The sequence below is a fragment of the Thunnus maccoyii genome, chromosome 4 (genome assembly GCF_910596095.1).
Source record: "Thunnus maccoyii chromosome 4, fThuMac1.1, whole genome shotgun sequence".
Classification (NCBI taxonomy): Eukaryota; Metazoa; Chordata; class Actinopteri; order Scombriformes; family Scombridae; genus Thunnus; species Thunnus maccoyii.
Genome location: NC_056536.1, coordinates 34,623,769 through 34,649,862, shown reverse-complemented (window position 1 = coordinate 34,649,862; position 26,094 = coordinate 34,623,769). Strand labels below are relative to the sequence as shown.

General features: G+C 37.5%; 1 protein-coding gene across 1 annotated transcript; it reads right to left on the bottom strand.

Annotated features, from left to right (window-relative positions):
* Positions 1-1,407: 1,407 nt before the first annotated feature.
* Positions 1,408-24,802, bottom strand: LOC121895755 (macrophage mannose receptor 1-like). The gene is made up of 13 exons (XM_042409178.1): positions 24,122-24,802; positions 23,717-23,907; positions 22,507-22,726; positions 21,498-21,830; positions 19,549-19,686; positions 19,194-19,288; positions 18,424-18,536; positions 8,516-8,661; positions 8,116-8,301; positions 6,900-7,166; positions 5,824-6,162; positions 2,952-3,046; positions 1,408-1,772 (listed from the first exon to the last, which is right to left on the bottom strand). Exons 1-13 carry the CDS (start codon positions 24,255-24,257, stop codon positions 1,653-1,655), a joined length of 2,379 nt encoding a protein of 792 aa, XP_042265112.1. The 5' UTR covers positions 24,258-24,802; the 3' UTR covers positions 1,408-1,652.
* Between the last annotated feature and the right edge of the window lie 1,292 nt (positions 24,803-26,094).

Genomic DNA, 26,094 nt, shown 5'->3' with positions numbered 1-26,094 from the left:
ATTACAGTAACAGTTTATGGTGAATGATTTGTTTACTCTGCACATTTGTTCAGTAATTTTCCCTTTTTGCTATAATTTTGTTTTACCACATCCACAGACAACTACTGACCACAATCTGCAGTTAATAATCTTTATTAACTTCAAGGCAATAATATATCCATTACATTAATAAAGCTTCACTCCTCAATTATTGAACATTTTCATTGATGTAAATGTTGGTATGAATATTAATAAATTCAAAGATACAGTAGAGAAAAGAGTAAATGTAATAATCAAAATATCTTCAGTCTATTGACAGAAATATTAATTAAAATGATTCATCTTTCAAATACCTACTTTAGTGAAAAAATTGTTCCATTTCAATTGTTTGAACAAACATTTTGTATTTTAGAAATAGCTTATAAATAATCTGTGAATTGCTGATCATTAAAGTGCCTACAACATGTGAAGATTTGCAAATGTCTGACTTTGATGATCTCTTGTGATAGTATCAAGAAAACACCTGCAGCTGCTGTTCTGAACCAGGCTGACACACACTTTGACATTGATTGTCTTGTTTTAATCACTTATGGAACAATTTAAAAGATGATCATTCTTACAGTTATATACACTCAGCGAGCATTTTATTAGGAACACCAGTGCAATCTAACATACTCTAGTACACCACCGCCCACTGTGACCTCAATAATAAACATAAAGTAGAATCTTCAACTTTCTGACATAAACTGAAAATGTATTAACTTCATAATTCAACATCATTCCTACTAATTTATTACAGACTTGTCCTACTCATTCATTTATATTCTACTATAGAGTCTTAACATCTTCATCTTCCTTTATGTTCCAGTAATGTGGTTAAATTCTCATTTAAATAAGGTTTTTAATGTTTTGTTGAATTCATTCATTATCTTTTTAAAAAATGTCTTAAACACACATATCAGTAACTTCCCAGTAAAGTGGTGACTGTTGGACAACTGGAGTGAGAAATGATGGTTATAAGAAGAGAAAAGAAATATGTACAGTAAATAATATTTCTTTCCTCTTCTCCTTCTTTCTTTTTATTTTGTAGTATCAACATAATATTTTTATTTAATGTAATTCTGTTTATCTCGTCTCTGAGATTCTATGAGACGTGTTTGTGAATGCTTATAGCTTGCTATCTGTTTACTAAAATTTGAGTATATGCAGGTAAAAGTGTGTTTGTATATATATATGAATGTCTATGTGTGCAAATCAAACCAAACGTTATTAGGGATCTTTTTTTTTGTTTTAGCATACAAAACATACAATTACTATAAAAGACTTCAGGATAATTTTGGTGATTTTCTATATTTTTCTTTGTGTCAACAAATCTCATGTTTGAGATGCTTTGGATACACACACAATACTTGTTAGTAGATCAGTTCATTGCTGGTTTGGATCCAAACATGAAGGAAAATCACCAGAATGATCCTTTAAGTATTTTATAAAAATTGCAGGTTTTGTGTGCATAATCAAATAAAATAATTCCTGATAAGGTCACAGCATAAAAATACATACAGTATGATCATTATTTGTATAATTTAAAGACCACAAGAAAATATATTTTACACTTTTAAAGGATAAAGGAAAAAATCTTTCATGGAAATAGACGGACCAACTTCTACACAACATTAAAACTCATCTTTCTTTGTCTTCTTCTCGACCTTGTGGAAGACTTTTCCATCGGACTGCTTCCTCCAGCTCAGTTTGACGTCTCCATTCACCCCCTTCTGCTTTAGCCTCTGTTTGAGCTGAGATACAAAAACATTTACTGTCCTGAATATCAGTCACAGACAGTGGTGGAAGGAGTACTCAGACCCTTTACTGAAGTAAAAATACAGCAGTGTCAAAATACTCCATTACAAGTAAAAGTCCTGCATGAAAAACCTACTACAGTAAAAGTACATAAGTATTATGAGCTTGATGTAGTTAAAGTATTGCAGTAAAAGTACATAAGTATTATGAGCTTGATGTAGTTAAAGTATTGCAGTAAAAGTAGTGGTTTGGTCCCTCTGACTGATATATTATTATATATGACATCATTAGATTATTAATAGTGAAGCATCAGTGTTAGAGCAGCATGTTACTGTTGTAGCTGCTGGAGGTGGAGCTAGTTTACACTACTTTATATACAGTTAGCTAGTTTAGTCCAGTGGTTCCCAACCTAGGGGTCGGGCCCCTCCAAAGGGTCAGCAGATAAATCTGAGGGGTGGTGAGATGATTAATGGGAGAGGAAAGAAGAAAAAACAAAGTTCTGATACACAAATCTGTTTTCAGTTTTTGGACTTTTTCTCTAATCTTTGATTTTTGCTGAAATATTGGATCATTTGAACATTTATTGAAATGAAAGCATGTGAGAAGTTTAGAGGGAAAATCATTATTTGGTGGAGCTGTTAACAACTCATAGACATGTGAAATGTGACCCCCACTACACACTGCTTTTTGTAAGACGTCAAAAGCCAAAAAGGTTGGAAACCACTGGTTTCATCTTTAACAATGTGTTGTATTTTAAAAGCTTTTTATATTATCCATTGTGTCAAATCTTCATCTGAAAAGTAACTAAAGCTGTCAAATAAATGTAGTGGAGTAGAAAGTACAATATTTCCCTCTGACATGTAGAAAGTAGCATCACATGGAAATACTCAAGTAAAGTACAAGTACCTCAAAACTGTACTACAGTACAGTACTTGAGTAACTGTACTTAGTTACTTTCCATCACTGTTCACAGAGAAAACTTTTCACTAAAAGCTCTTGTTCAGTTACATTTTCCTCATCTGGAATCTCTGTTTTAGAAACAACCTGCTTCACACTTTAATATTCATATTTATTACAGTTTAACTTCAGATGATTTATTCTTTCTTCTTTTGACTCTAGTCTGCTTTCAGTAATGATGACACATAAATGTTTTAAAGAGGTCAAACATGATCTACCTGCTTCAAGATGTTCTCCATCACAGCAGGGTCATTCAGATCCAGAGCGGAGTTCTTCTTCAGACTCACTCGCACCACGTACTTTGAAACAGGCGCTTTGAAAAACAAACAGGCTTCATCAGCTCACTTTGTCTTCTGAGTGTTGTTTTATTGACACATTTTTCATACCAACATATAAACTGCATAAAAATCTGAGTTTTTGTGCTTTCTTGTCTTGAAGGAAAATCTGGAGTCTGAGTTGTGGTCCATGGCTGCAGGGATGTTGCAGGGATGGTGGCGTTGTCCTGTGGGTGTCCTGCCTCGACATATTCTCCTGCTATTATTGTTATGATAATTATTAGTCACATCTCTATTATTATTATCAGTGTTATTATTATTGTTGTTGTTATTATGCTTCTTTGTGTCTCTCTCTCCCTCCCTCCTTCTTTCTGTCTCAACCCAACCGGTCAAGGCAGATGGCGTCCACCTAGAGTCCGGTTCTGCTTGAGGTTTCTTCCCGTTAAAGGGGAGTTTTCTTTCCTTGCTGCTGTCACAAAGTGCTGCTCATGGGTTAATGTTGGGTCTCTGTAAATTAAAGAGTTCAGTGTAGACCTGCTCTATGTGGAACGTGCCCTGAGATAACTTCTGTCTTCAACACTAAGGCATAATGTGGCTTTGTGATCAAGGGTTGATGTCGAATACCATTAAAATTAAAACATAATTTCTTTAATGAAGTTGAATTAGCTTCCCCTTAGCATTGCAATACGTTAGCCTCAAGTCAAACACTTCGACTCACTCTTGCTGAATAATTTTCATTATTATATATATATTTGATCATTTATAGATATTATTATTATTATTATTATTATTATCTTATGCTTCATCATGTATACTCCAGATTTTAGTTACTAATAAATATCTTAATTTATCCTAAAAGTGGTTGGTTGTATTCTTTGAGCAACAGTTGACAGAGCTTCTTACACTCTGGCGATAGAAAGCAATTCCAAAAGAGTATGTCTCTCTCAAGTGGCTCAAGACTCAAACTGAGGGATTCACAGCATCATAGCACAGAGTCTGCTCTCCTGAGGGTGACAAATGACTCGCTCCTGTCCCTAGACTCAGGAAATCACACTCTTTTAATTGTTTTAGATCTATCTGCTGCCTTCGGCACAGTTGACCACTCCGTCCTCTTGGACCGCCTTCAGTATGTTGTTGGCATTCAGGGGCCCTTCTGTGGTTTGCCTCCTACCTCCAGGACAGATCAGCAGCTATTAAAATTGATAATGTGTCCTCTTCCTCTTCATCTATCACATGTGGAGTACCACAAGGTTCCATATTAGGCCCTATTCTATTTCCCATTTACATACTTCCTCTGGGGTCTATTTATAGAAAAAGTAAGATATCTCTTACCATTGCTATGCAGATGACACCCAGCTGTACCTCCCCCTCAGTCCTGCTGATCCGAGCTGTTTTAACTCCTGCTGAGCTGCATTGAGGATGTAAAATCCTGGATGGCAAAAAGCTTCCTGCAGCTAAACCAGGATAAAACTGAGGCCCTAATTTTCAGACTTTTGCAAAACCTCAGTAAATACTCTTGTGTTTCTAAAATTGAATGTTCCACTCAAGAAATCTCAGCATTATCTTTGATTCTGGTTTAAAATTTGATGAACAAATGAAGTCCGTTGTCAGCAGCAGCTTCTTCCATCTTAGATCATTTACAAAACTAAAATCATTTCTGTCTGTTAAGGATTTAGAGACCATGGTAGATGCTTTTATCTCCTCCTGCACTGACCTTTCTTCACTGGTTATCAGTAAAATGCAGAATTGATTTTAACATTCTTTATTTGTTTTTAAAGCACTGCATGGACAGACTCCAGCTTATCTTTCTGAATTCCTGATCCCCTCAGATCTGCCGACCAATCACTGTTTGTCATTCCACACCGACAGTTAAAATTCAGAGCTGATGGGGTATTTTCCATTGTTGACCCTAAACTGTGCAACAATTTGCTGCTCATTATTAGATGCTCCCACTCAACTGATATTTTTAAAACCTGTTGGAAGACCCATCTCTTTTCTTCAGCCTGTTAATAGTTATCATGTAGACATGAATAGTTACGCTCTGTTTTTATTTTATTTGTTCTCTCTATTAGTGATTCGTCCTCTGTGCAATGTTGTTGTGTTTGTAGGATTTTTTAAAATTTTATTTTATTCTACACTATTAATTTGTCTGTGTTTACATTTGATTGTATTTCTCAGTCTGTGTAAAGCAATTGGGTCAACTTCTGTTGTTTTTAAATATACTTAATAAATAAATTGACTTGACTTGACTGTTCATACTGACCATTAGAAGATCCCTTTATATGCACTTACAATGGAAGTGATGGGGGACAAAATCCACAGTCCTCCTTCTGTGCAAAAATGTATTTCAAAGTTTATCTGAAGCTAATATGAAGCGTCAGCATCCAAATGAGTCAAATCAAGTAGATATCTTTCAACGTTACAGTCTTTTTAGTGCCAAAGTCTCTCTTTTTGTTACTATACTTCCACCGCAGCTCGACAGGGAAACACTGTCTGAGGAAACACAAAGAGGGAATTTGATGCTAAAAAGACTGTAAATGTGTCAGATATCCACTTGATATGACTAACTCAGACTGCTGAAGCTGAATAGAAGCTTCACACAGACTTTTAAATGTTGACACACTGTGGATTTTGGCCTCCATCACTTACATTGAAAGCACATTTGAAGGATCTTTTAATAGTCAGTATGAACAGGAGGAATGATTACAGCGAGGAAAACCTCTTTCACTGTTCATATGGACTCCTGACTGCTGGTTTAAGACACACTGGAAACATTGTGAACCATCCTTTAAAGGCTAACTGAATCATGGCTTACCTTTGTAGCAAACAAATGCTTTCTTCACATCACAGTTCCAGTCCCCCCATTGTCCAGAATGGCCAAAGTCTGCTGCCACACAATACTCTTTCTTCCAATTGTTATTAGGTTCCGATGGAGACCAGTACCTAAAGGAGGAGTTGCTTCCATCAGACCACTTCCAGGAGTCTCTGAAGAGGCCGATCCAGACTTGTTGTCCTGCAGGTATCAGATCCTTCACCTTCTGGTTCTCTTCTTCATTTCTCACACTGGCCAGGTCTGTGTAGTGCTCTCTGCAGTGGCTCTGGGCCTCAGTCCATGTCATGATAGTGTTGATGAGGACAAATGTCACATTTGACCCTGAAAATAGACCACAGTGAAGAACTGTGTAGAAGTGACATACAGTTTTCCCGGGTCTTGGTAGCCTACAGCTACAGACATTTGTTGCATGTCGTTCCCCTCTTACTACCCCTGTTTCCTGTCGGTTACTTTACATTAGTGAATAATGAATAATGCCAGTTTCTGTAGCAGTTTCTGTGTCATTATAAATCCACTGAGAACCACTTCAATAAAAGAATGCATTCATTAAAATAATAATTAAAGACACTGACATCTTAAGAAATATTAATGAGTATTTTTAACAGCCTCTTCACATGTCTACACTTCACTCTTTAGATGTTCTGTATATATCCAGTGGTGGAAAGTAACTAAATATATTCACTTAAGTACTGTACAAGTACAATTTTGAGGTGATGATTGTGTTTATTACTATTTTTGAATGATAAATCTCAGTATGGAGCTGCATACATATGAACATGCAAGCACACATTCATCCATAAAGACACATCAGAGCCACTTTGCCTCCTTTTCTTACCCCTTTCGACTGAGGCAGTGACGTGGGATAAACTTGTGTTAATGGTGGAGCTGAATGGGTCAACAGGCTTCATATAAACTGGCTTCATGACTCAACTTCACACCTTGAATTGAACACAGGGCTCACATTTATGTGCTTTTTATGTAAGTGACTATTTAGGCCCAAATCTGTAGGAAACTGAAGAGTAACTTCAGAAAAACAAACCATTAGTTATAACTCTCACCTCTGACATCAGAGCAGACTGCGCGAAAGGATTTGGTACAATCCTGATCGTTCCATTGTCCACCATCATACATCTGTGTGCAGTGTTCTGCACTGCGATAGTTGTCTGGTTCCCCAGGGTACCATTTTCTGAACTCAGCCTCCCCTAGTTTGTAGAAATGTCTGTCTGACAGCGACCACCTCCAGCTGTTCACGTCATCGTACAGTCCTATCCAGAATCCCTGAAAGCAAGATTTGATTGTGTTATACAGCATTTGTCTTTGTTCAGCTTACAGGACAATTCACGATGTTTCCAGTGTGTTAAACCAGCAGTCAGGAGTCCATATGAACAGTGAAAGAGGTTTTCCTCGCTGTAATCATTCCTCTTGTTCATACTGACTATTGAAAGATCCTTCAAATGTGCTTTCAATGGAAGTGATGGAGGCCAAAATCTACACTGTCGCTCCTGACTGATGTTTTAAGACAGTTATAAAAAATTGTGAACCCGTCCTTTAAAGCTGATCAATACTTTTGCATAAAATTTCCATTCACACTCTGACTTTAAGAGGAGATTTTACCTAAAGTAACTGATACATTTTTAGTTGCTTGTGCTATAAATTCAGTAATTTAATGGTACATAATAAAATAATAGTTATTACAATTATTAAAATAATAATGGTAGTGAAAGTGATGATAATTATTGTTACACAGTACCGGGTTTCTATTGACTGGAACTATTTATACATATTTATTATCATTGTTTTTATTTTATTTAGTTTTTAAATTAAACTTTAAATTCTTCTTTGTTTAAATTGTCTGCTCTTTTCCGTTTCAACTTGTCAAGAACTTTGAGCTGCATTTTGTGCATGAAAGGAGCTTTATGACAAAATGTATTATTCTTATTCTTTTTCATATTATTATAATATGAAATTAAAAACATTTTTGTAAATATTGTATCTTTGTTGTCCAATTTCCTGATATTTATACATATATTGCACATTTTGCTTTTTAATATTGCTCCCACATAAAGTCCCACTTAAAAACAAACTCATTGGGCCATATTTACTGAGAAAGTGGAACATTTGTACTAAAATGTTCATCACAGCCTGAAGAAAATATACTAAAGCAGCAGCTCAGCGTGTGTGACAGTCACACCTCTCAGCTACATACTGTCATTGTCAAAAATGTAAATGAAAGAGAGACAGAGTAGATAGTAGAGAAAAGTGAATTCACATTGCTGTATTCCCGGTAGACCATTTTGCTTAAATCTGCCATGTTGTTCAGGATCGTCACATCCTTCATGTTGTCTATCGTGGCCAGGTCAGTGTAATTGTCTCTGCAGTAACTCTGCGCTTCAGTCATGGTCTTTGGCTCATAAACAAAGTGGTACTGACGTTGAGCGTATGATGAGACGGCACACAGCACTGTGATGACAGACATGCACAATGATTAGATCTGGCCTAAAAATGACTTTTCATTTCAATGTATTCATGTGTGTCATTGTTTTTGGCAGTAAAAATTATGGATGTGAACTTCCAATATGGATGTGATAAACATAAAAAACTCAAATTATCATTTTGCATTTAATATATATATGAATATATAAATATAAATATACATATATAAAAAAACACTTGCCTGATGCAGCTGTGATGCTGAGAAGAACTTTCTCCATCATCGTCTGTTTCTTTCTGCTTCTCTCTTTTAGTCTGTGACCGTTGATATGCAGTTGTAGATTATACATTAACCTTTTACAGTACCTCACCTTTATTAGCTTCATGCAAAGTGGTTATTAATGTTTATTATTTTCCTATCAGGCTCTTCAGTTTCACACTGGCTGATTATGCAGCTGTAGATGATATTTCAAACTCCTCCAGTACTTCAGTTATGTTGGCTTCATGCAAAGTGGTCATGGTGATTATTATTTTCCTGTCAGGCCTTCAGTTTCACACTGGCCCATTATGTAGGTTTTCTGATGCTGTACTGACTATCAGGTCAAGAATGATCCTCTTGTCCAAAAACAGTTTGATATTGGTTTGTTTGTCCCAGTATGATGGAGGTTTCTTACTGACTGCAGCCACATAAAGCCAAGAAAATCTGTGATGAATGATTATTATTCATCTTAAGGCAGTGATGTATAGGGCTTCAACTAAGGTTATTTTTATCATCGATTAATCTGTTGATTATTTTCTCAAATAATTTATTAGTTGTTTGATCTATAAAATGTCAGAAAACGATGAAACATGTCAATCAGTGTTTCCCAAAGCCCAAGCTGTCGTCTTCAAAAGTTTTGTTTTTTCCACAACCCAAAGATATTCAGTTTACTGTCATAGAGGACTAAAGAAACCAGAAAATATTCACTGCTTTTTTGAAAAGCACAGAGTAAGACAGACTATTATATTATATTGTTCACTTAGTTGTGAGACAGTAAAACATAAAACAATATAATATAATATAAAGACAATAAACATAAGAGTATAAGTTTCCATTTCACTTCCTCTTTTAGCATTCCATGCTAACTTTAAATCTTCAGTTATCTACCCTGTGTCCTGTAGGCTCCGTCCAACCCAACAATCGGTCGGGTTCAAAGGATCCTCAAGAGAAATGAAGACTCCTGACAGAGGTCACAGGTGTGGACCAAATAGTAAAATACCACACTTTAAACTCAGTTACTGAAATAACACCTGTGAATGGGTGTTCTTCAAAACAAGTCAGTGCTTGAGGTTTGTCTAAATTATCAATGCTTACTTTACACAAACCACTGTATACAAGGTGTGTGCAATTACTCGCACCCCCATGGGTAAGTCATATATGTGTTGTAAAGGTAATGAAAGACCAAAGGATTGGCTTATCAATTTAACGTACAGAATTCTGGAGGAAAGATCATTGTTCCTTTGCTTTGTTAATGTGTGTATGTCCTTGAGAGAAAGAATGTACCTTAGGAGGCCCACTCTCTGTTCCTTGTGCAACTGTAATAGATTAGGTTTGCTCTTTGGTTGTTGAGACGAACTGATGCAAATCTTTGTGCGTTCTGTCTCTTATTGTCTTATTGTACAATAATATTTTTCTAATCTTCAACCCAGCAGTGTTTTGTGTATTATTTCATATGTGTGTTTAGTGTTTTCAGACAATTTCCATGACAGTGTCACATTCAAGTTTCACACAAGGAACAGTTTGTAATAATTCAAGTCTTTGAATGCAGGAGTATCACAGCGTTGCTTGATCAATAGGTACAGCAGGTAATAAAGGTGTTCTCTCAGAGCTCGGGGCACCTCTCTCTGTTCAGTTATCAGGCTCCGAGATGCTCGTTCAATCATTTTAGTGGAACATGTAAAGGATATGGGGACCTCGTTCTGTCAGGAGCTTAACCGAGTGAGGATGTTTCAGCTGCAGTGAACGGCAGGTGAGAAGTCGTCACTTCTCTGACATGTGGCCTCCATTGACTCTCAGCAGGTTTTGAAACCACAGTGAGTGTGATCCTCTTCTCCCTGATATGTGGCAGCCAATGGCTCTTGGTAGGTTTTTAAACCTCAATGAGAGCGGCCCTCACCTTCAGTTACTTCTCTTCCTCATCTGTGAGCAGTATGGGACTCTCTCCTTGAGCCTCCATCACGAGTGGCGGCACCTTTACCCGTTTGCAGTGGCTGGCGTGCACCCATGTGGTTCTCTCTGTGACCTTTACTGCTGAGATGGTGGTGAGGAGAACCTGGTACGGCCCTTTCCACCTGGCCTGGTTCCAACGTTTTCCCCTTTAGTTTATCATAACCCAGTCTCCGGGCTCGAGGTTATGTAGGTTGCCTGGCTTCTCCTGAGGAAGGGCTGCTTTCACCTGTGTGTCTGTTACACTACGAACAGAGGACAAGTTTGCACAATACCTCAACATTCCATCAGTACATTCCTCTGTGCCGGAGAGACTTTGTCCAGCTCAGTCCTGTACCGGCTAATCTGGTCAGGTTTTTTTTATTTCCTTACTGCCCCTCCACTCTGTGGATGGTAGGCACAGAATTGTTTTAGGTCAATTCCCAAATATTCAGACAGTAAAATGATTGCTTTATTCACAACATGTGTGCCATTATCACTACTGATTTTTCTTGGAATTCCTAATCTGGAAATGTTTCTCTTATCAACATCTTTGCCACAGCACTACTGTTTTGCACAGATTAGACTATTTAAAAAAATTGAGTAGTTTGAGAAGCCTTTCGTGTCTGTCAGTGTTCCCCACTTTCAACACGTGTGTCAACATGTGTATAGAAGGGAAAGAGATCATTTGGGCCTATAAAATACCATCCTGTTTTTCCTCTGGTGTTGTTCTGCTCTGTAAACCTTTGGAATCAGCTGTTGGTGTTCCAGGTGTAGTTGTATCAGGTCAGCACCTGTAAAGAGGAAGTGGTTACGCTGCACGCTTTGCTTTTGCATCTTCTCTTGTATTTCCTGTTGAGACAGAGTCTGTGTTATTTGTATGCGCCTCATATTTGCATATTACCAGCTCTTCGGGTAACAATACAGCATCCAGTAAATCTGCCTTTATTTTCACAGGCCTCTTCCGTTGGTGAGTAGATCATTAAGTCATCAATCATACTGTTAGAGAGCCAGGTTTTATTTAATGCAGCAGAGAATATTGCCGGACTTTCACAATAACGCTGGGCTGATCTGGTCCAGGTGTTCGTCTTTCCTTTAAAGGAGAAGGCAAAACCAGCACTGGAAATCCGTGCGCACAAGAATACTGGAAATGAATTAGCCAAATCAACAACAGAAAACCACTAACTATCTGATGGAACCTGTGATGAGATAAGGTGCATGAGCATATGCTGCTGCGTTCACCGCCTGCAGGTCTTTGTACAAATCTGTTAACTCATCTCAGGAAATATTGGTGTTCTGACCTGTGAGGTTTCACATGTAACAATAATTCCTGCTTTCAAGAATGAGTTAAAAACTGGTGTTACACCCTCTATAGTCTCTGGTTTCAATGGATATTGATCTTTACATGAGCTGTATTCTGATCTGGGTATTGATTTCAATTGGTTGCACGTGCTTAATCAGACCAACATCATATTTACTTTTAGCCCAGAGAGTTGTAGGAATATCTGTCAGCTCAGGGGAGTCAGCTGTCAACTGAACCATTGTTGTTGTTTTTCTGTGCAGGCCTTCTGTTTGTAAGTGTACACCTCTTTTACCAATGAATGTCATACTGCATGCTGTTCTGCATGCTTTAGATGATTACTGTAATACATCAAAAAAGTCTACCTGGTTCATCCCCACTGCCGTGCTTCAGTATTTGCTTCACTCATGGTCTTAGGTTTTCCCACTACTTTGTTTTGCTCTTTTCTTTTCTTCAGGGAGATGTGTAGTGCTGAGTCATATACTTAAAAAGCTTTTGCCTTTGTCTTCTCTGTCTGCTTGCTTTTTCCAGTAGTTCTGAGCTGGGCCCTGAGGGTTGCAGGTCCCATCGGTACATGTGCAGTGGCGTGACCCGCCCCAGTTGCACATATTGACCTGGGAAGCCTGATACTCTGGTGACTAACCCTTTTTCTCTATCCCCATCTTCTGTGATTCCAGACAGTGGCGTGGTGTACGATTCTTTTACTGTGATGCTCGTTGCTCTCGCAGCATGAATGTACCCACCACTCAATTTTGGAGGATTTGGAAATTCAGCCTGCTTCATAGCAGAAATAGTAGTCCCAAAAGTCAACCACAAATTTAATTTATTTTTGCCTATTACCTTGAAGGGTCATTTCAAGTGTCAACCTCACAACCACTTATGGACATGATACACCACAGGATCCTGACCAAGCTTCGATATGTGACGAGTTGGGAGTGAGAACGGGCTGCATATTGAGCACTTTTTTATATCTACTGTAATTGTGTGCTTGCTTCTTTCGGCTATCTCTGTGCTCACTGTTCTAGGATGATATTTCACGAGCTGTATAACATGACCTAAACCTGTCAATTTGCTAACTGTCACCCTCTTGTCACACCAGATCTTGTTCAATGTGGGTTTACTGGACAACATGATGACAAGAGTGATCGCTTTCCATCTTTGTCTTGTACTGGTAAAGCATCAGTGTACCATTCTCTGACAGCATTGCCACTAGCTCCCATTGTTACCAGTATTCTCCCACTCATTTATGGAGCTGGAGTGAAATCACATCTCTTAATCAAAGATGCAAGCAGCGTTGAACGGGCCCTTGCGCCTTTGCGCATGTCGAGCCACGACGCAATCAAAGGTCTTCTGTCACGGGCATGTAGATATCCTCAGATCTGGGCTGTTTTCAGACAATGCAAGAGGGAGATAAACATCACTTCCTTTGTCCACTGTTTTGCCTGCTGCCCCTTTGGGGCTCAGGCCCTAATTACTAATTCTGTTGTTTCTGAGTAATAATAATCAACTCTCTCTCTCTCTCTCTCTCTCTCTCTCCCTCTCTCTCTCTCTCTCTCTCTATATATATATATATACACCAATAATATCAACTAAAAATTAATAATGTAAACTTGTCATCTATAAAGCTTCTAAACTACCTCACATCTCTCCTCTAATTTAAATCTAATAACTACAGAACACCATCCAGTAACTGCTGAACCTTAGAAATCCCTCATGTATGTTGGCAGAACCGGTTTCAGGTGCTATGCAGCTTCTGAACTGCAAACTGCCCTCAAACTCGAGTCTTACATTCACCTTGGAGATTTCAGTGTCATTATGTTTTTAATTTTGATTCTTGTAATTGTTTTCATTAATTCCTTGTTTATTGTGTGGTTACTGTTATTTCTGTCCACTGATTGTGTTCCTGTCTTATGAATGTTTCTTGTTCTCAGGTCTCTTTTTTGGAAAAGAGATCTTAATCTCAATGAGGCTGCCTGATTAAGTAAAAAACTGTGTTAGATGATGGTCTATCACGATCAACGATAATAGATCATAAACTCCATTGAAAACCACACATCAATCATAACAAAGTGTCTAAATCCATTGCATTATTTAAAACCTGGACAAAGTCTACTCTGCCTGTGTGCTGCTCTCGCGTGTGTGTGTCTATTCTGTATTGCTGCCGCTGTGTGAGTGTGTGTCCCTCGGCTCCACCTCCAGGGTTGGGCGTCCGGCCTTCGTCTATACCAGCTATTTCAACTTTCACCACTGAGGGAGACGCACACGTCAGCAAAAGCAAACATTCGGTCACAACATAGCAAACGCACTGAATTGCATCATATTTAACACACTGTTGAGCACACAAAAGACTCGACTCAAACATCAGCCAGTCTCTTCTCTCTTCTCCCGTCTTGGGCCAAAGCCTCCGTTTGACAGAAAACTGAACCTTTTTGCTCAAATTTCAAATTCACTATGACCATGGGTGGACCTTTTTCATCTTCACACCAGCAGTTTTTTGCACCTTTCTTACTATTTTACTCATAGTTACCCTTGCACCAATGTGTATAACTGCAGATATTATTTTTGTTCTCTTAAATCAAGGCAGACTTGCATTATAACTTTTGTTCTCATATTTTAGCTGTCTTATTCTACTTTAGCTTATTTTATTATATTCTCTTAACTCTTCAATAACTATTTTAATTGTATTAAATGTCATTTTATACTGGTTCTTTTGCACTTTGACTCAAGACTTTTAATGTTTTAGTACAGCACATTGAATTGCCTTGTTGTTGAAATGTGCTGCACAAAACAATGCACCTGAACGCCTGAATTTCCCTTTTTAATTTTCTTATACACAAGACAATATACTGTACACACACACACACACACACACACACACACACACACATTTTATTCTACTTTACTACTTTTTCCTGTTTTTTTGTCTTCTTTTTATTTTCCATTTTTTCTTCTTATACTTTTTCTTTTTTTTGAGACATATCTCACTTTGACAGCTTGGTCTTTTCCAAACGATTATCATTTTAAGAACCGACAAATCATTTAAGAATCAGAGAGTTCTCTTCCTTTGGGATCCTCACTACAGCGTTTGACTGAATTACTCAGTAATTTCAGTAGGTCGTCACTTCGAAGCAAACCTCTGTGTGAATTCCTTCATTTCATTTCATGTTTCTCTGAGATCCTGTCAGCGAGCCAGCGTCGGACTCAGCAGCCTCCAGCAATCCGTCTTCTCACCCTTTTGATGGGGAGGTATGGAGTTTGTCAGCCGATCCCAGACCGGCCGCCTGTGCACGGTTTTCCCTTCAGCCGATGAGCCGCTGGCCCACGTTACTGGGATCCCATCCTTGTCACCAGATATTGTGGTGGAAATTTCAGATGAATTCACAGAGAGCAAGCTGTCTTTCAGAGTTTTATTGCAATATTCAAAGTACACATTTGCAAATGCGGATCTCCTAGTTTGCCAGTATAAGGCAGTAGCCTAAATGAGCCACTGGGTGTCACTGTCGCGCTGTCTATTTCCCTGAGAATTTAGCAATGATCACTGTTTGTCCCTTACAGCACACCGTATTCCTGAAATTCATTTTTAAAAAGTTTCCTTTCACTATTTCATAAGTAAGCAGTGTTGATTAGTGATGGGAGGAACGAGGCTTTCTGAAGCAGTGAATCATATGACGCAATTGTGTTGAAAATGGTTCAGTTTCCAAGCATTTGATACAGTTTAAATGGCGACATCTGCTGGGCGACTTTGACGTTGCTTTTATATGTAAGGATTCAGGGTGAGACGTCATAACAGGCAAAATATAAGTGAACTCACTGCTGTCATCTGTTTCATGTTTTCTGTCATATTTTATTCAATAAAAGTTATTTACCAAAAACTGTCTCAGTGTGTGGATGTATAAATATATATGGAGATAATAAGTCATTTATTAATAAGGTTTCTAGTAACCCCTTATTACTTTTATAAACTCTGATGAATTAGGGACAGTAAGTCTGTAACAGATTTATATTATAACAGGCTTTAAGCAGTGACATGACATAAAGGAATAACACTGTCTGCATTACTTTGCTGTAATCAGGAAAATGATTGTTCTACTGAAAAAAGAAATTAAGAAACGTGGGGGATTTTCATTTGTATGGGCAGGGGTTTAAATATTTTCATTCAAAAACAGTCATTTCCACAGAACTGGGCTTCAGTCTGCTCCTCTTCTTGCTCACTACCTCTCCAGCTTTGGAGACGACCTGTTCACATGACACCGATGTTGCTGGCATGTAAAGGTTCCTTAAACATTATTGGAGATTGACAAGCACCTGCTCCACCATCAACCCCTATGATTCAACCAACACACTCGCAGTCTCACACATGTGCACAACACACTCTGGATACGTGTGTGACGTAACGAAGCTTTGTTGTGATGGTGTTAAGTCCCACCCTTGGTCGGCCTTATAGGGCGAACAACAATCCACCATTTACCCAAAGTAAAACTCTAACACCTTTTAAAACAATCAAACCATGGGATTTATTAAGAAAAACAACAAAACTGCAAATGAGTAGTTTTAAGAATGATTAATAATTTGAAGGCACAAATTATGAATCATACAAAGACTTCTCAAAATCCTGCCCCCTGACAGCTCCTGGCCTCTGTAGTTCCCTCCAGTGTGTCAGTCTGTGTAAGTCGTGGATGCTCACAGGTAGAGCGGCAACTAACAATTATTTTCATTATTAATTAATCTGCTGATTATCTTCTCAATTAATCGATTAGTGTTTGGCCCAGTCATGTGTGCAGCTTCACTGAAATGTCGTCTAGAAAGTTAATCTCGGTTTTGTGAGGCTAACAGGTCACCGAACACATCATCATATAGAGCATAAGGCTGTCTGCATTACAAGCTCCATGGAGCAAAGTTATTCAATATGACTTTTATGTGTATATATATTTTTAGCAGTGGTGGAAGAAGTATTCACATCCTTAATGTAAAAATACTCCGTTACAAGTAAAAGTCCTGCATGAAAAACCTACCGTACATAAAATTATATGGCCTAAGTATTATCAGCAAAATGTACTTAAAGTATTAAGGTTGAAGTACTCATTACAGTAACAGTTTATGGTGAATGATTTGTTTACTCTGCACATTTGTTCAGTAATTTTCCCTTTTTGCTATAATTTTGTTTGACCACATCCACAGACAACTACTGACCACAATCTGCAGTTAATGATCTTTATTAACTTCAAGGCAATAATATATCCATTACATTAATAAAGCTTCACTCCTCAATTATTGAACATTTTCATTGATGTAAATGTTGGTATGAATATTAATAAATTCAAAGATACAGTAGAGAAAAGAGAAAATGTACTAATCAAAATATCTTTAGTCTATTGACAGAAATATTAATTAAAATGATTCATCTTTCAAATATCTACTTTAGTGAAAAAACTATTCCATTTCAATTGTTTGAACAAACATTTTGTATTTTAGAAATAGCTTATAAATAATCTGTGAATTGCTGATCATTAAAGTGCCTACAACATGTGAAGATTTGCAAATGTCTGACTTTGATGATCTCTTGTGATAGTATCAAGAAAACACCTGCAGCTGCTGTTCTGAACCAGGCTGACACACACTTTGACATTGATTGTCTTGTTTTAATCACTTATGGAACAATTTAAAAGATGATCATTCTTACAGTTATATACACTCAGCGAGCATTTTATTAGGAACACCAGTGCAATCTAACATAGTCCAGTACACCACCGCCCACTGTGACCTCAATAATAAACATAAAGTAGAATCTTCAACTTTCTGACATAAACTGAAAATGTATTAACTTCATAATTCAACATCATTCCTACTAATTTATTACAGACTTGTCCTACTCATTCATTTATATTCTACTATAGAGTCTTAACATCTTCATCTTCCTTTATGTTCCAGTAATGTGGTTAAATTCTCATTTAAATAAGGTTTTTAATGTTTTGTTGAATTCATTCATTATCTTTTTAAAAAATGTCTTAAACACACATATCAGTAACTTCCCAGTAAAGTGGTGACTGTTGGACAACTGGAGTGAGAAATGATGGTTATAAGAAGAGAAAAGAAATATGTACAGTAAATAATATTTCTTTCCTCTTCTTCTTCTTTCTTTTTATTTTGTAGTATCAACATAATATTTTTATTTAATGTAATTCTGTTTATCTTGTCTTTGAGATTTTATGAGATGTGTTTGTGAATGCTTATAGCTTGCTATCTGTTTAATAAAATTCATGCACAGCTGAGTATATGCAGGTAAAAGTGTGTTTTTATATATATGAATGTCTTTGTGTGCAGATCAAACCTTTAAAGGATCATTCTGGCAACTTTCTATATTTTTCTTCTTGTCAACAAATCTCATGTTTGGATCCAAACCAACAATGAACTGATCTACTAACAAGTATTGTGTGTGTATCAAAGCCTGGTATATCTTATTCCTGCATTGTTGTCCAGAAACTATAACTATTTTATGCGCTAACCAATAAAATAATTTCTAATAAGGTGACAGCATAAAAATACATACAGTATGATCATTATTTGTATAATTTAAAGACCACAAGAAAATATATTTTACACTTTTAAAGGATGAAGAAAAAAATCTTTCATGGAAATAGACGGACCAACTTCTACACAACATTAAAACTCATCTTTCTTTGTCTTCTTCTCGACCTTGTGGAAGACTTTTCCATCGGACTGCTTCCTCCAGCTCAGTTTGACGTCTCCATTCACCCCCTTCTGCTTTAGCCTCTGTTTGAGCTGAGATACAAAAACATTTACTGTCCTGAATATCAGTCACAGACAATGGTGGAAGGAGTACTCAGACCCTTTACTGAAGTAAAAATACAGCAGTGTCAAAATACTCCATTACAAGTAAAAGTCCTGCATGAAAAACCCTCCTACAGTAAAAGTACATAAGTATTATGAGCTTGATGTAGTTAAAGTATTGCAGTAAAAGTACATAAGTATTATGAGCTCGATGTAGTTAAAGTATTGCAGTAAAAGTACATAAGTATTATGAGCTTGATGTAATTAAAGTATTGCAGTAAAAGTAGTGGTTTGGTCCCTCTGACTGATATATTATTATATATGACATCATTAGATTATTAATAGTGAAGCATCAGTGTTAGAGCAGCATGTTACTGTTGTAGCTGCTGGAGGTGGAGCTAGTTTACACTACTTTATACTTACTTACTTTCCATCACTGTTCACAGAGAAAACTTTTCACTAAAAGCTCTTGTTCAGTTACATTTTCCTCATCTGGAATCTCTGTTTTAGAAACAACCTGCTTCACACTTTAATATTCATATTTATTACAGTTTAACTTCAGATGATTTATTCTTTCTTCTTTTGACTCTAGTCTGCTTTCAGTAATGATGACACATAAATGTTTTAAAGAGATCAAACATGATCTACCTGCTTCAAGATGTTCTCCATCACAACAGGGTCATTCAGATCCAGAGCGGAGTTCTTCTTCAGACTCACTCGCACCACGTACTTTGAAACAGGCACTTTGAAAAACAAACAGGCTTCATCAGCTCACTTTGTCTTCTGAGTGTTGTTTTATTGACACATTTTTCACACCAACATATAAACTGCACAGAAATCAATGTCCCAAACTCAATTCATACACACACACACACACACACACACACACACACACACACACACACACACACACACAGCGACTAGGGATACGAGTAGGTTCATCCATGTGTCCTCCTCGTCTCCATCTGTATACATTGATGTATCGTAAATACATGTCACTTACTTGGCTTCTTCTCCGGAGTTTTTGTGCTTTCTTGTCTTGAAGGAAAATCTGGAGTCTGAGTTGTGGTCCATGGCTGCAGGGATGTTGCAGGGATGGTGGCGTTGTCCTGTGGGTGTCCTGCCTCGACATCTTCTCCTGCTATTATTGTTATGATAATTATTAGTCACATCTCTATTATTATTATTATCAGTGTTATTATTATTGTTGTTGTTATTATGCTTCTTTGTGTCTCTCTCTCCCTCCCTCCTTCTTTCTGTCTCAACCCAACCGGTCAAGGCAGATGGCGTCCACCTAGAGTCCGGTTCTGCTTGAGGTTTCTTCCCGTTAAAGGGGAGTTTTCTTTCCTTGCTGCTGTCACAAAGTGCTGCTCATGGGTTAATGTTGGGTCTCTGTAAATTAAAGAGTTCAGTGTAGACCTGCTCTATGTGGAACGTGCCCTGAGATAACTTCTGTCTTCAACACTAAGGCATAATGTGGCTTTGTGATCAAGGCTTGATGTCGAATACCATTAAAATTAAAATATAATTTCTTTACTGAAGTTGAATTAGCTTCCCCTTAGCATTGCAATACGTTAGCCTCGAGTCACACACTTCGACTCACTCTTGCTGAATAATTCTCATTATTATATATATATTTGATAATTTATAGGTCGTATTATTCTTCTTCTTCTTCTTCTTCTTCTTCTTCTTCTTCTTCTTCTTCTTCTTCTTCTTCTTCTTCTTATTATTATTATTATTATTATCTTATGCTTCATCATGTATACTCCAGATTTTAGTTACTAATAAATATCTTAATTTATCCTAAAAGTGGTTGGTTGTATTCTTTGAGCAACAGTTGACAGAGCTTCTTACACTCTGGCGATAGAAAGCAATTCCAAAAGAGTATGTCTCTCTCAAGTGGCTCAAGACTCAAACTGAGGGATTCACAGCATCATAGCACAGAGTCTGCTCTCCTGAGGGTGACAAATGACTCGCTCCTGTCCCTAGACTCAGGAAATCACACTCTTTTAATTGTTTTAGATCTATCTGCTGCCTTCGGCATAGTTGACCACTCCGTCCTCTTGGACCGCCTTCAGTATGTTGTTGGCATTCAGGGGCCCTTCTGTGGTTTGCCTCCTACCTCCAGGACAGATCAGCATCTATTAAAATTGATAATGTGATCTCTTCCTCTGCATCTATCACATGTGGAGTACTACAAGGTTCCATATTAGGCCCTATTCTATTTCCCATTTACATACTTCCTCTGGGGTCTATTTATAGAAAAAGTAATATATCTCTTACCATTGCTATGCAGATGACACCCAGCTGTACCTCCCCCTCAGTCCTGCTGATCCGAGCTGTTTTAACTCCTGCTGAGCTGCATTGAGGATGTAAAATCCTGGATGGCAAAAAGCTTCCTGCAGCTAAACCAGGATAAAACTGAGGCCCTAATTTTAAGACTTTTACAAAACCTCAGTAAATACTCTTGTGTTTCTAAAATTGAATGTTAACTTCCACTCAAGAAATCTCAGCGTTATCTTTGATTCTGGTTTAAAATATGATAAACAAATGAAGTCCGTTGTCAGCAGCAGCTTCTTCCATCTTAGATCACTTATAAAACTAAAATCATTTCTGTCTGTTAAGGATTTAGAGACCATGGTAGATGCTTTTATCTCCTCCTGCACTTACTGCTGTAATTCTCTGTACATAGATAGTACATGGTCAGTCAGCTGGTTCAAAATCCTGCAGTCAGACTCCTCACTGGTACCAAAAACAGAGACCTCATCACTTCTCTACTACTTAGCTAACAAAGCAAATTTGAAGGATCTTTTAATAGTCAGTATGAACAGGAGGAATGATTACAGCGAGGAAAACCTCTTTCACTGGTCATATGGACACCTGACTGCTGGTTTAAGACACACTGGAAACATTGTGAATCATCCTTTAAAGGCTAACTGAATCATGGCTTACCTTTGTAGCAAACAAATGCTTTCTTCACATCACAGGTCCAGTCCTCCCATTGTCCAGAACGGCCAAAGTTTGCTGCCACACAATTCTTATTGCCGTCATTAGGTTCCGATGGAGACCAGTACCTAAAGGAGGAGTTGCTTCCATCAGACCACTTCCAGGAGTCTCTGAAGAGGCCGATCCAGACTCTTTGTCCTGCAGGTATCAGATCCTTCACCTTCTGGTTCTCTTCTTCATTTCTCACACTGGCCAGGTCTGTGTAGTGCTCTCTGCAGTGGTTCTGGGCCTCAGTCCATGTCATGGTAGTGTTGATGAGGACAAATGTCACATTCGACCCTGAAAATAGACCACAGTGAAGAACTGTGTAGAAGTGACATACAGTTTTCCCGGGTCTTGGTAGCCTACAGCTACAGACATTTGTTGCTTGTCGTTCCCCTCTTACTACCCCTGTTTCCTGTCTGTTACTTTACATTAGTGAATAATGAATAATGCCAGTTTCTGTAGCAGTTTCTGTGTCATTATAAATCCACTGAGAACCACCTCAATAAAAGAATGCATTCATTAAAATAATGATTAAAGACACTCTTTATATGTTCTGTATGTATCCAGTGGTGGAAAGTAACTAAATATATTCACTTAAGTACTGTACAAGTACAATTTTGAGGTGATGATTGTGTTTATTACTATTTTTGAATGATAAATCTCAGTATGGAGCTGCATACATATGAATATGCAAGCACACATTCATCCATAAAGACACATCAGAGCCACTTTGCCTCCTTTTCTTACCCCTTTCGACTGAGGCAGTGACGTGGGATAAACTTGTGTTAATGGTGGAGCTGAATGGGTCAACAGGCTTCATATAAACTGGCTTCATGACTCAACTTCACACCTTGAATTGAACACAGGGCTCACATTTATGTGCTTTTTATGTAAGTGACTATTTAGGCCCAAATCTGTAGGAAACTGAAGAGTAACTTCAGAAGAACAAACCATTAGTTATAACTCTCACCTCTGACATCAGAGCAGACTGCACAAAAGGAATTGGTACAATCGTCATCGTTCCATTGTCCACCATCATACATCTGTGTGCAGTGTTCTGCACTGCGATAGTTGGATGGTTGCCCAGGGTACCATTTTCTGAACTCAGCCTCCCCGGGTTTGTAGAAATGTCTGTCTGACAGCGACCACCTCCAGCTGTTCACGTCATCGTACAGTCCTATCCAGGCTCGCTGAAAGCAAGATTTTATTGTGTTATACAGCATTTGTCTTTGTTCAGCTTACAGGACAATTCACAATGTTTCCAGTGTGTTAAACCAGCAGTCAGGAGTCCATATGAACAGTGAAAGAGGTTTTCCTCGCTGTAATCATTCCTCCTGTTCATACTGGCTATTGAAAGATCCTTCAAATGTGCTTTCAATGTAAGTGATGGAGACCAAAATCTACACTGTCGCTCCTGACTGATGTTTTAAGACAGTTATAAAAAATTGTGAACCCGTCCTTTAAAGCTGATCAATACTTTTGCATAAAATTTCCATTCACACTCTGACTTTAAGAGGAGATTTTACCTAAAGTAACTGATACATTTTTAGTTGCTTGTGCTATAAATTCAGTAATTTAATGGTACATAATAATATAATAGTTATTACAATTATTAAAATAATAATGGTGGTGAAAGTGATGATAATTATTGTTACACAGTACCGGGTTTCTATTGACTGGAACTATTTATACATATTTATTATCATTGTTTTTATTTTATTTAATTTTTTAATTAAACTTTAAATTCTTCTTTGTTTAAATTGTCTGCTCTTTTCCGTTTCAACTTGTCAAGAACTTTGAGCTGCATTTTGTGCATGAAAGGAGCTTTATGACAAAATGTATTATTCTTATTCTTTTCATATTATTACAATATGAAATTAAAAACATTTTTGTAAATATTGTATCTTTGTTGTCCAATTTCCTGATATTTATACATATATTGCACATTTTGCTTTTTAATATTGCTCCCACATAAAGTCCCACTTAAAAACAAACTCATTGGGCCATATTTACTGAGAAAGTGGAACATTTGTACTAAAATGTTCATCACAGCCTGAAGAAAATGTACTAAAGCAGCAGCTCAGCGTGTGTGACAGTCACACCTCTCACCTACATACTGTCATTGTCAAAAATGTAAATGAAAGAGAGACAGAGTAGATAGTAGAGAAAAGTGAATTCACATAGCTGTATTCCGGGTAGACCATTTTGCTTAAATCTGCCGTGTTGTTCAGGATCGTCACATCCTCCATGTTGTCTATCGTGGCCAGGTCAGTGTAATTGTCTCTGCAGTAACTCTGCGCTTCAGTCATGGTCTTTGGCTCATAAACAAAGTGGTACTGACGTTGAGCGTATGATGAGACGGCACACAGCACTGTGATGACAGACATGCACAATGATTAGATCTGGCCTAAAAATGACTTTTCATTTCAGTGTATTCATGTGTGTCATTGTTTTTGGCAGTAAAAATTATGGATGTGAACTTCCAATATTGATGTGATGAACATAAAAAACATAAACTATCATTTTGCATTTCATATATATATGAATATATAAATATAAATATACATATATAAAAAAACACTTGCCTGATGCAGCTGTGATGCTGAGAAGAACTTTCTCCATCTGTTTCTTTCTGCTTCTCTCTTTTAGTCTGTGACCATTGATATGCAGTTGTAGATTATACACTAACCTTTTACAGTACCTCACCTTTATACGCTTCATGCAAAGTGGTTATTAATGTTTATTATTTTCCTATCAGGCTCTTCAGTTTCTCACTGGCTGATTATGCAGCTGTATGCACTATATTAAACTCTTACCTTTCATTGTCTTCATGCAAAGTGGTCATGGTGTTTATTATTTTCCTATCAGGCTCTTCAGTGTCACAATGGCTGATTATGCAGCTGTAGATGATATTTCAAACTTCTCCAGAACTTCAGTTATGTTGGCTTCATGCAAAGTGGTCATGGTGATTATTATTTTCCTGTCAGGCCTTCAGTTTCACACTGGCCCATTATGTAGGTTTTCTGATGCTGTACTGAATATCAGGTCAAGAATGATCCTCTTGTCCAAAAACAGTTTGATATTGGTTTGTTTGTTCCAGTATGATGGAGGTTTCTTACTGACTGCAGCCACATAAAGCCAAGAAAATCTGTGATGAATGATTATTATTCATCTTAAGGCAGTGATGTATAGGGCTTCAACCAAGGTTATTTTTATCATTGATTAATCTGTTGATTATTTTCTCAAATAATTTATTAGTTGTTTGATTTATAAAATGTCAGAAAACGATGAAACATGTCAATCAGTGTTTCCCAAAGCCCGGGATGTTGTCTTTAAAAGTTTTGTTTTTTCCACAACCCAAAGATATTCAGTTTACTGTCATAGAGGACTAAAGAAACCAGAAAATATTCACTGTTTTTTTGAAAAGCACAGAGTAAGACAGACTATTATATTATATTGTTCACTTAGTTGTGAGACAGTAAAACATAAAACAATATAATATAATCTAAAGACAATAAACATAAGAGTATAAGTTTCCATTTCACTCCCCCTTTTAGCATTCCATGCTAACTTTAAATCTTCAGTTATCTACCCTGTGTCCTGTAGGCTCCGTCCAACCCAACAATCGGTCGGGTTCAAAGGATCCTCAAGAGAAATGAAGACTCCTGACAGAGGTCACAGGTGTGGACCAAATAGTAAAATACCACACTTTAAACTCAGTTACTGAAATAACACCTGTGAATGGGTGTTCTTCAAAACAAGTCAGTGCTTGAGGTTTGTCTAAATTATCAATGCTCACTTTACACAAACCACTGTATACAAGGTGTGTGCAATTACTCGCACCCCCATGGGTAAGTCATATATGTGTTGTAAAGGTAATGAAAGACCAAAGGATTGGCTTATCAATTTAATGTACAGAATTCTGGAAGAAATATCATTGTTCCTTTGCTTTGTTAATATGTGTATGTCCTTGAGAGAAAGAATGTACCTTAGGAGGCCCACTCCTTTCTTTCCACCCTGGCTTAGGCCCAAATAAGGTAACATTCTGGGTTTTGGTGTAAACAGAACATGTTAAGGGGTCAAAGGCCACATATAGCTCGGGGCTCTTGGATTCCTGAGTCCTTGGGAGATGTGGCTCTTGTCTAACATACATGTGCATGTAAATGTATATCTCGTGGCTGTGTGCCATTGGCTGTAATCATATAAGCCGATATATTGACCAATCACAGATCATCTCTCTGTTCCTTGTGCAACTGTTTGTTGAGACGAACTGATGCAAATCTTTGTGCGTTCTGTCTCTTATTGTCTTATTGTACAATAATATTTTTCTAATCTTCAACCCAGCAGTGTTTTGTGTATTATTTCATATGCGTGTTTAGTGTTTTCAGACAATTTCCATGACAGTGTCACATTCAAGTTTCACACGAGGAACGGTCTGTAATAATTCAAGTCTTTGAATGCAGGAGTATCACGGCGTTGCTTAATCAACAGGTACAGCAGGTAATAAAGGTGTTCTCTCAGAGCTCGGGGCACCTCTCTCTGTTCAGTTATCAGGCTC

Bases quoted from the DNA above. Each gene is read 5' to 3' on its own strand.
- LOC121895755 (XM_042409178.1), bottom strand. From the start codon at position 24,257: ATGAAGCGTATAAAGGTGAGGTACTGTAAAAGGTTAGTGTATAATCTA. The intron at 19,687-21,497 runs GTAAGCCATGAT...TAACAATAATAG, and splicing joins AGCATTTGTTTGCTACAAAG to CAGGAGAAGATGTCGAGGCA. The intron at 8,662-18,423 runs GTTTTAATGTTG...TTAATAACCACT, and splicing joins AAGAAGACAAAGAAAGATGA to TTGCATGAAGCTAATAAAGG.